The sequence below is a fragment of the Austrofundulus limnaeus genome, unplaced genomic scaffold (genome assembly GCF_001266775.1).
Source record: "Austrofundulus limnaeus strain Quisiro unplaced genomic scaffold, Austrofundulus_limnaeus-1.0 Scaffold265, whole genome shotgun sequence".
NCBI lineage: Eukaryota > Metazoa > Chordata > Actinopteri > Cyprinodontiformes > Rivulidae > Austrofundulus > Austrofundulus limnaeus.
The window spans coordinates 27,312-37,750 of record NW_013952667.1 but is presented as its reverse complement, the minus strand read 5'-3'; the positions used below and the strand labels follow the sequence as shown (position 1 = coordinate 37,750).

At 38.1% G+C, this 10,439-nt stretch overlaps 1 protein-coding gene across 1 annotated transcript in view; it reads left to right on the top strand.

Moving 5' to 3' along the window:
* The window catches only part of rasef (RAS and EF-hand domain containing), a 15,507-nt gene extending 14,167 nt beyond the window's left edge, over positions 1 to 1,340 (top strand). The window contains exon 17 of the mRNA XM_014020799.1: positions 100 to 1,340. Within this exon, the coding sequence (XP_013876253.1) occupies positions 100 to 202 (103 nt within the window). The 3' untranslated portion in view covers positions 203 to 1,340. The remainder of the gene's footprint in view (positions 1 to 99) is intronic.
* Positions 1,341 to 10,439: the final 9,099 nt, after the last annotated feature.

The window sequence follows — 10,439 nt, the reverse complement described above, 5'->3', positions numbered from 1 at the left end:
TATTATATTATAATATATTTCTTTTTTTCTCTATCTGCTCATACCTGCAGCTGATTTTCTAATGAAACTTTTTTTCTTTTTTTCTTCTTCTCCTGACAGGCTGGTGAAAAAGCATGCTGCATTTGAAGACAAAAGACACTATCAGTCGCTGCCGAATTTAGACTCTCCCAAAAATAAACCCAAACTTTCCTGCTGCACCTGATCAAACTCCACCGAGCGGGATCTCCCCATCCGACTTAATGTGAAGCAGGGACGAGTTGAACGAGGAGCARGGATGACAGAAAAGCAACGGGAACAATTAATCAGTATGAATAAACCAAAAAAAAAAGGACTGGATGACATGAGCAAACATAAACAAAACATACAAAAGAAATCCTTAAAACAGTACGAAACTTTATGCTTTGAAGCTGATGTTTTTACTTGTGTAATTACACGTTGCTGCACAAGTTCCTGATTCATTTTCTAATATTCTCCCAGACTGGTAGAAACAAAACTACAGCTGTGAAAGTGAAGTAAATCACATCAGAAGAATTAAAAAGTGAAATGTTTCAGGGTGTTTCCACATGATGGAATACAGAATGTTTGCTATGATTATAATCAGATAAAATGATGCATTTAATTAAAATATCTGGGAGTTTTGCTTTTTATAAACACACGTTGGATAATATGAGTTGTTACTGAATGTTTGGAGCATCAAGTGCCCAAAATAAGGACAGACTTATGAAACTTTTGAATCCAGGTTTAACATCACGATCCACTCTCATTATTATAAAACCACTGCAGTGTTACAGTTTTTCCTTCTGCCTTTTTTTATTACAGGTTGTATTTTTGAACATTTCTTTTCCCCACAAATGCTTCAAAAACTATAGATTCTGTTAACAGTAAGTAAAATATTATATATTATAATATGAATAAAGCAAAGTCCTCGGATACACAATGACACTTTTATTCTGTTTACTTCTAGGAACTGTTTTTCTAAACGTTATATTGTTATGTTATAAAGCTAGGATATAAACCATTTTGATGCTGTTTTACTTATTAAATGTGCCTCAAAGGCAGTAAAAATGTATTTTGCTTCACCTGAAAAGCTTCAATTCCGAAAAGATTTCTGATACAAGGTGGTTTTGCTTCTCTACATTTCATAATCTGAATTTTAAAATAATAAAAGATAAAAAAAGTAGCAAATATAAATACTAAACTGCTTTAAAATGTGCTTTAAATGCTGATAGTTTTTTTTCCAGTACTGAGTGCCTTTTGTGAACAGTGCAACTGAAGACAGTTGGAATAACTATAGAACAAAATAGTATTTTCTTATTAAAACTGTATGTTGCTGTTTTTAATTTATTGTTGTTGTGTCTTTATGAGCGTTGATCTGTTGTTTGTAGTTTAAGTCAATGAAGTGAGACTGTGCAGAATTTTAATTGCCATTTTTGTGAACAATACATGATATTCATTAATATAATTAATAAACTCCCAAAGAGCAGAGACAAATTAGGAAAAGTACATTTTGAACAGAATACTGCTTTGTACTAAAATGAAGTACTCCTGCACAGTTATCAGACAAAAACATGTACAAAAACATGTACAATAGGTTGTCTTCAGGCCCAGGCCGACTTGCCTGGTTAAATAACGGAATTGCAAGATCAATTTTTTTATTTTATTTTATTTTTTATTAAATTTGTTTTTTTTCTCTTTCACGTCTTTAAAAAACTCTCAAAGCAGGAAAAAAATCATTAAATTGGATATTTTCTCATTGGTTGATAATTGTAAACACCCCTCTGTTAGCAGTTTTCTCCTAGCTTCTGAAGGAGTCTCTGAGCGAACAGTTGTTCAAATAACTACATATGTTAATGACATTAGACTGTGTGTGTGTGTGTGTGTGTGTGTGTGTGTGTGTGTGTGTGTGTGNAACTCACACTCCCCCTGTGGCGCTGCTTGATGCAACCGGTACGCGTCACCATGGAGACAATGAGCCTGCTGTACATCATCATGATGAGGTCGTGGCACAGTTTAAAGGTCAAAGGTCGCGAGGAGAATAGTGTGCAGTGTGTTTGAGGGCATCGGTCCATCAATATTACTGTCCTGAGGGGGAGGGCCCTGCAGTGTGAGAACAGTTTGTGAGCAGTCAGACCGTACAAAGTTATTTACACGCCTGAGTTACAGTCAGAGGTGGCGTTTAAAGGAACGTCACCGATAAAGTTGGATCAAACTGGAGCAGAGAAGTAGAAAGAATGTGTAGAAATTAAGTTTTAATGTGAAAAGATGATGCTTTTTAGACATTATAGGCATTTTTTGGATTGTAGCTACATTTACTGATTTATATCTACTATTTATGACAGCAGCTAAATCCTGAAATCTGACCATAATATAACTTTACCTAAAAAAGGCAAAGCATCCCAAGGAACAGAATCCCTGAGCTTATCAGTAACTCACAAACTACATGCAGTAGTTTCCTCAAAAATGTAACCAATGGAAAGAGTACCCAAAAGAATACCACTAATTCTACTATGGATGTAGGTATGGGTATGTTTATATATACAGGTATACCTTTCAGCAAGGCTATAATCATGCATTTTTGTTGCTGTGTTTTTGTTATCTCTTTTTCTGTAGGTGCACAGCCAAGATGTCAGGTGTGTTGTCTTGTGGTTTCTCTATACATACATATATATATATATATTGTATATGAGAGAGATGTGTGTGTGTGTGTGTGTGTGTGTGTGTGTGTGTGTGTGTGTGTGTTCAATCAAGCTGGCACGAGTCCCTGTCTGCACTTCCCATCTGTTTACATTGTCATGTGCTTGATGAGGCGAGACCTCTCATTTGTCAAACAACATGTGGGGTAACAGGGGTGGGGATGGGCTGTAAGTGTGTGAGTGTGTGTTCAGAAGTAATAAGGGGATAATTAGATAAGGGGACTGTGCATCCGAAAGGTTAATGACAGTAATGAATATATTAGAGTAGCAAAGAAGTAGTCGTCGTTCTGCTTCTGCAGGTTTAGAAAATGAACTCGCAAAGACCAGAAGTTTTCGTCCCGTAAAATTATTCTGGAAAAATTCACCGGATTTTTATTGCACCAAAAGAAAAAGGGTAAAGAGAAAAGACTTAACTACGCTGGGAAAGGTTTGGCAAGAAACACAAACTTGTCAACGGCATCATGTTTCATTTGAAGCAAAAGATATTAATCCTCACGTCCATCCTTCGGTTCACATCATCGAGAGACTTAAGTCTAAATTAATTAAAATATTGTTTCTGATTATTACAAAAAAACACACAGGGAGGAGTGTTGTCACCATCTGGGAAGGTCAAAGGTCGGACTGCAGGACCAACTCTGATGATATCTGGGACAGCAGGCTGTCTGTTCAAATCAATGCTCTTGTCTGACACACACACACACACACACACACACACACACACACACACACACACACACACACAGTTAGATGTCTGTCATGTCGTTTAGTTTTTCTCAAAGTCAACAGATACACATTTTTGAATCATTTCTACCCCTCTGACTTGTGATAATAGTTTTATCTTAAAGGCTGTAATTCTTTTTAGATTCCTTTTAATTTTATCATCATACAATATTAGCCCATGTTTTAGAATAAGAAACAAACTGTCTTATGTGCAAGCTTTCTTGTCTCCTGCATGCAAACTCAGCTGGTTGTTACCAAACGTCCGTGTTATGCCTCTTCTGCAGGCAAGAGGGCAGCAGGCCCCTATAAGACAGGCCCAGATGTGCATGGAGTTTATTTTTTGTAGCAATGCGGACCAGATTTTCACACCAATGCATCTCATTATTTAATGGTGATTTGTTATTTTAATTTGTAAAAAAATACGATTAATTAAACAAATCAAAGTTAATAGCTGCTGAACACCCAAGGGCGTGTGTCTAACAGGTTACTGAAATAAGTTGTATATTTCAAATGAAAAGGATTCTTCACAGAGATTTGTCTTTGTTAATGTCACACCACCTACATTTGCTGATATAAAGTGTAAAAATGTAATAAAAAGAGGAGACTCTGCACTTTTGTATCTGTTGCAGCTTTTTCAGCTCTACAGGACAAACATACTTTAGATAAGTAACTATTTTTAATAATCTGACAGTGAARAGTGTGAGTACCGTAGTTGATATATTTCTCAGTAAACTTCACACTTYGCATCTTTTACCAAAATAAATTTTAAGTGGCCTTAAAGGAATAAAAAGGAATAAACTGATTTCCACTAATCAAGTAAATCTCTTGATGGTTTTTGGTCATTGGCATGTTATTTTTGCACACAAAAGAGGCATCCAGCAGCATATTGACCCACACAACATTGAGATGTTGTCTTATTCTATTAACTTAATATATATTATGCAGATTACTTAGTCACACTTAAACTAGTTAGATAGTCATKCAATGATTAGTACTATGAAACCCAGAGGTTAATAAACAAAGTATGCTATGATGTCTTAGAGTATTCTCATTTATTGTGACTTAGAATAAGGAAAAAGAAGAATTTACTGTTATTATTATAATTTTTTTGTTAATGAGCTTCGGAGAAGGGTGGGATTAAATAAGTTTTTGACGTCTTTCCATTCCTTTTCAAATATGTTAATTTTTTAAATTTTGTTATCACTTTTTATCATTTTTTGTTTTGTTTTGTATACATGTTTGAAATAAACAAAACTAAACTAAATTCAGCCTTTTCACCTATTTAGATTTATACTTATTTGTGTTATAATGTATTGCCTGTTTGTTTCTTTCTTTTATTTGTCTGTTTCACTTCCTGAATCATGCGAAGCACTTTGTATCGCCTTGCTGCTGAAAAGTGCTATATAAATCAATTTTACCTTACCTTACCTAAAGTGTGTGTTAGTTTACAACTGAAGTTGTGTTTGTCTTCAAAACAGTTGTTGTTTTAAGGCCGTCACTGTGCCAAAACTCCCCGATACTTTTTATTCTTTAAGGCGGAACATAAACTTACATCACGCCACAAAAAGCACTCCGTTTTATTATTATTANGTACAGTATACCTTTCAGCAAGGTTATAATCATTATAATTATATAGATATGCATTTTTGTTGCTGTGATGCCAAGATGACGGGTGTGTTGTCTTGCTATATATACTGTATATATATGACACATATTTTCTAATCTCTCTTTCACTCTTTCCTATTACATTTCACTATTTTTGTTTCTTCTTTTACTATTTCTTCTTTAAAAAAAGTCATTGATGAAGAAGTTAAGAAACTGATATTCAGTTCTGCTTTCTACTAAAGTGGCAAAAGAGTAAAAAAAAGAGTAGCACTAGTTCAATATAGTTTTACTCAAGTAAAAATTAGCCATCCTAAAAAAATGACTCAAGTAAGAATAAAATATTATTTTGCAAAACGGCTACTTGAGTACTGAGTAACTGATCATAACATCTGATTAAATATTTTAAAATGATGTCATCAGAGTGACAAAAATAGAAAGTTATGTGCACTTTCTGATGTTTTTAAAGACTAAAATGAAAAAAAACAAATAATACAAATAAATAATTACAAATGACAAATTTCTGCAGAAGAAACACTGCATACAACACAAGCAATACTTCATAATGATATTACTCAAATAAAGTAAAAAGTATGATGCAGTAAGCTTTTTGTTTTCTAACAAGTTATTCAACTAACTGTAACTGAGTAAATGGAACTAGTTACTGATGAGCTAATAAATAGTTGTTGCTTGAGCTACCACAGCACCACAAGCCTTTCTGAGCAACATTAATCCTCCAGCTTCTTTCCAAAGTCAAAACACAGACAGTTTAGTTAACTGAGTGGTCACTTATAAATGTTTTTGTTTGCTTTTCACAAGAACATAAAGATAGATTTTTGTCAGTCCATTCCACAAAATCCCAACAAGGCATGTTTGATTGCTTAAGAAACAACATATTGGGTTTGGTAAAAGGTTTCTTCTTGGTGGTAGATCCAACACTTGAAAAATGAAAATGCAACTCTATTTATGAACTTTAAAAACGCAAAGGATCAGCCACAATACAGTTTATTTTACAGCTAAGGTTTGGTGTAGCTAAATGTCATCTCCAACACTTTGAGCACTACATGTCGTGTTTGACTAAAACAGCTATAAAAGTATGATTATCTCAATGCAGAACTCTGGCAAATAACATGCATTTCCTGAAATTTCAATCAACATTTATTTAAAACTGCGGCTTCGCTCTTTATTCTTCTCTCCTCGTTTTTAATAACAATTTCATGCTGTGATTCATTAAATTCTAATGGAGCGGCGGTTCACGACTTCTCTCCGAGCATCTCTTGCTGCAGTTAAAAGCGATGATGTGGCTCCTGTGTGGCTGTGTGCTCGTGTGGAGTGGAGGGACGAGGGTGGTGGGGGGGACAAAAAAGCAAGACGGAGAGAATGGGAGATAAATGCTGCTGTCGTGCTGTGCGGCGCGCTCCATCACTTTGATAAATCTCACAGCGAGCTGACGACACCTGCTGACAGCACACTAAAATCTGATTGGCTGGAACAGCTCCAGGTTAGGGGGAACGTTAATGGTCCTGATGTGGACAACAAATCACGCACACACACACGCGCGCGCAGGAAGAAATAGGTCACACATGGACACACTGTATGAGGAATATCCTGCACGTACACTAGATCAGTGCACACTCACCTCCTGTCTGACTTTGTGTARATCATTAAGTGTGGCAATTATCACTAATGGTGGAGGAAAACACCACTTTGAATCACCTGAAAATTAATTAGCTCATTTTTTAAAACATTATACAGCTGATTACACACAAACGACTCCTGCTGGACAGTCTGAGTGGACAGAATCAAACTAGGATGGAAAAGTGTTCCCTTTTCTGCCTTTTTCCACATCAATCACATATCATGAGCACTTTATTTAATAATAGCACACGATTCCTCCCTGATCTCTGTCTGATTCCTGGTTTATCCTGTAGGTCAGGAAGCCTGACGCTCTCCCGCTTGTCTCCCTTTATCTGCTCTCCCCTTTGAGCATCACAGCCTTGTCGCCGAGCATTAGAAGTGATTCGACTTCGCCAGGACTTGATTCTGAGAGAAGGAAGGCTGACGAGAGCGGGGCGAGCGGGGAGAATGCAGCGTGAGCGAAACATCGGTGGAAGAGAAAGGAGAGGAGATGGGGAGGGACGCGGGGAAGGTGGGGGTGATGAAACGCAGTTGCAGTCTGACCTTTGAAGAGCTGCTGGAAAATGTAACTTCAAACGAGGGCCATGAAATATACAACACTGCTGCTGCTGGAGTCACCTGAAATGCTCACATATCCAGGTGTTTTTTTCTTTTTCTTTTGGTAGTTGTTTTCTGCCTGGGCTCACTTTGATATGTCAGATAACGTCAGGTAAGCAGGGTTGCACCTTGTTGGGATGAAGATGGTTGCTTTCACATCTTTCTCCTGAACTCTGACTTTGAAGTGGCCAGGTGTTTTATAGCTACTCTCAGTAAATCAGATCTCTTTATCTTACTCCTAACATACAAAGCTCTTAACAACCAAGCTCCATCATATATTAAACATCTTATTGTTCCATTCTTTCCTAACAGAGCCCTTCACTCTCAGACTACAAGTTTATTTGTGGTTCCTCGAGTTTCTAAAAGTAGAATGGGAGGCAGAGCTTTCAGTTATCAAGCTCCTCTCTTGTGGAACCAACTTCCAGTTTCTGTCTGTGAGGCTGGCACTCTGTCTACTTTTAAGATTAGACTGAAGACTTTCCTTTTTGATCAATCCTAAGTTATTCCTCATTTCTCTGTTGGAGGACAAAATGAGCACATTTCCTCACTCTGCTATCATCTAGTCTCTCTCCTCTACATGTTTGTTTTTATTCTACCAATAATGTGTATTCTTTGTCTCTCCTTCAGAGGAAAATACACCTGGACCAGCCTTGTGTTTAGCCTGGCCCTTGCCTTCCTACGCAGCTCCGCTCAATTCTAGTTTCCCTTCACTGCTCCGTCTGGGACTTCTCCCAAACAGAATGATTTCGCTGGCAGATTTTTAGCCGGGCCAATCAGAGAACAGAACGTCGATTTTCTGCGCAGTGTCTGCTTGTAGTTTATTTTACCTGGGCCAATCAGCAAACAGAAGGCGGAGTTTTGAATGACGTCGATGTTCTGCGCAGTGTCTGCTAGTTAGTTTAGCAAACGGCAGTGGAGGAAGTGAATGAAGGCAGTCTGTGTTGAAAAGGCTTCCTAATTAAATTAAATTTGTCTGACAAAGCAGCAGCTCTCATTTACAGTCGTCTCATTCGGCTCGGTACTTCTCTCCTRTCAGTGGGGTTGTTTACAAGCGCTCGCGATTTCCGGTTAGCTTCTTAGCTTAGCCTCCTTCACAAAGACACACACTTCAGCAGAGGCCACGCCTCCAGCAAGAAATCGCTTCTCAATAGCAGCGAGTCCAAACCCTCGTACGAAACAAAGTGAAGGACAAGMGTCTGGTTTTTACCAGGCTAGTCCTGTGTTTGTCAGTGTCTCTTTCCTGTCCCCCAAACCCAGCTGGTCGAGGCAGATGGCCGCCTGTCCTGAGCCTGGTTCTGCTGGATGTTTATTCCTCTTAAAAGGTTTTTCCTTTCCACTGTCACCACTGTGTTGTTTCAGGATGGGAGACTGTGATGAAGTGATTCAACGCAATCTGCTGGCTTCTTTAGATTGATTTTTGTGTACAGTACCCTGAGACGACGTATGTTGTGACTTGACGCTGTATAAATAAACTGAATTCAACTTAACTGAATTGAATTTATCACCTGTAATCAAAATCAAAAGCAGAGTAATAATGTTTTAGTCTGTATTAGCAAAATAGCTTGCAAACCAGTGGACAGATTTTAATGAATTTATCAGAAAGTAATCAACTACCACATCCCTACCACATTTTCTGGGATTGTCCCAAGTTGAACAGTTCAATAATATGTTAAAAAAGAAGTGTTTAAAACCCAAATAACATGTGAATTTCCAAATTTAAACTTAGGCCAGGTAACAAAGTTGGAAAAAAAGGGGAGATAGTAAATTGCTCCAGGCCATCTTGGGCAGTAAGCAAGAAAGTGATTATGAAAAGGTGAATTTTTTTCTTTCAATTTTAGGTTCTCATTTAAATGACAAACTCTCTTGTGCTGTGAGTGCTTCAGTTCATGTGTTAAGTTTTTGCTTTATTATTTTCTTTACTAACTTTGAAAGAAAACTGAGAAAGGACTAAATATTATGTTACGAGAGGGGTTTCTTGAACGAACAGTTAATAAAAAGTAATGGAATACATCTACAATTGATTAACTTTTGGAGTCTATGGATTGCAAGATGGCCGCCACAGCTAATCYACTTAATCCTAAACAAAAACGATTTTTCCTCAGTGAAATTTCACAGATATTGYTTACACATCTGTCCACAGCTGCCATCAAATCATGTGAGAATATATCATAAGACCTCGCACATTTTATTTTTAGGGTTCGATCAAAACAGCGGCTGGCAATATGCACTCCCTTTACTGTAGTTTAGGTTCCATCTCTTTCCACTGTTTACATCCTTCACTTGCTCTATCTCCCTTACTGTTTCCCTTCCTCCAGTGTGTGTTCGTGTGTGTGTCAGTGTGTGTGTGTGTCCTTTCTCTGGATCTTCCCATCTATCTGTCAGTCTCTATCTTGCTTTCTGTGTGTCTATTTGATGCAGATGAGACAGTGATACATGATTTGCTGCGAGTCTTTCTGTCAGAGGACATCAGATCATCTAGCAAACTCTCTCACACACACACATTCACCTGCGGTTTCAGGCACACACACACACACACACACACACACACACACACACAGAGATACACATGGCGTCTGAGGAGATAAGGGAGTCTTTGAAGGTGGAAATTAGTTTTGGCGCCTGGCTGCTCCTGTCTTGCAGGTCATGTGACTAAATCCTCCAGTCACACCAACATAAACTGATAAGACAGCTCCTCGGCAAGAGTCTGTACATGCAAGTGTGTCTGTGTGTACCTGTGTGTGCACCCGGTGTGTGCGTGTGTGAGTGTGTGTGTGTGTGTGTGTGTGTGTGTGTGGACATGTTTATGGATTCCATTTATCCAGTGTGCATCTCTTGTGGCAGGGCGAGGTAATTGGTGGCAGATAAACAGCGCTTAACACAAACACTTTTACACACACACGCATACACACACACAGAAAGTAATCAGACGGGATTTACAATGTGTAGTTTGGAGCCTAATTGCTCTTCAGGTCCCTGTGCAGCGCTGCCAAAGCCATTAGTCGCTGCTGTTCTCAGAAAATWCAGTGTGTGTCACTTGAGCATGTGTGTATGTGTTGTGGCCTCTCGAAAATGAGCGTGCACATCGCTTTGGTGTGTTTACGCATGTATGCAAGTGTGTGTGCATGTGCGTGTGTGTGTGTGTGTGTGTGTGTGTGTGTGTGTGTGTGTGTGTGTGTGTGTGTGTGTGTG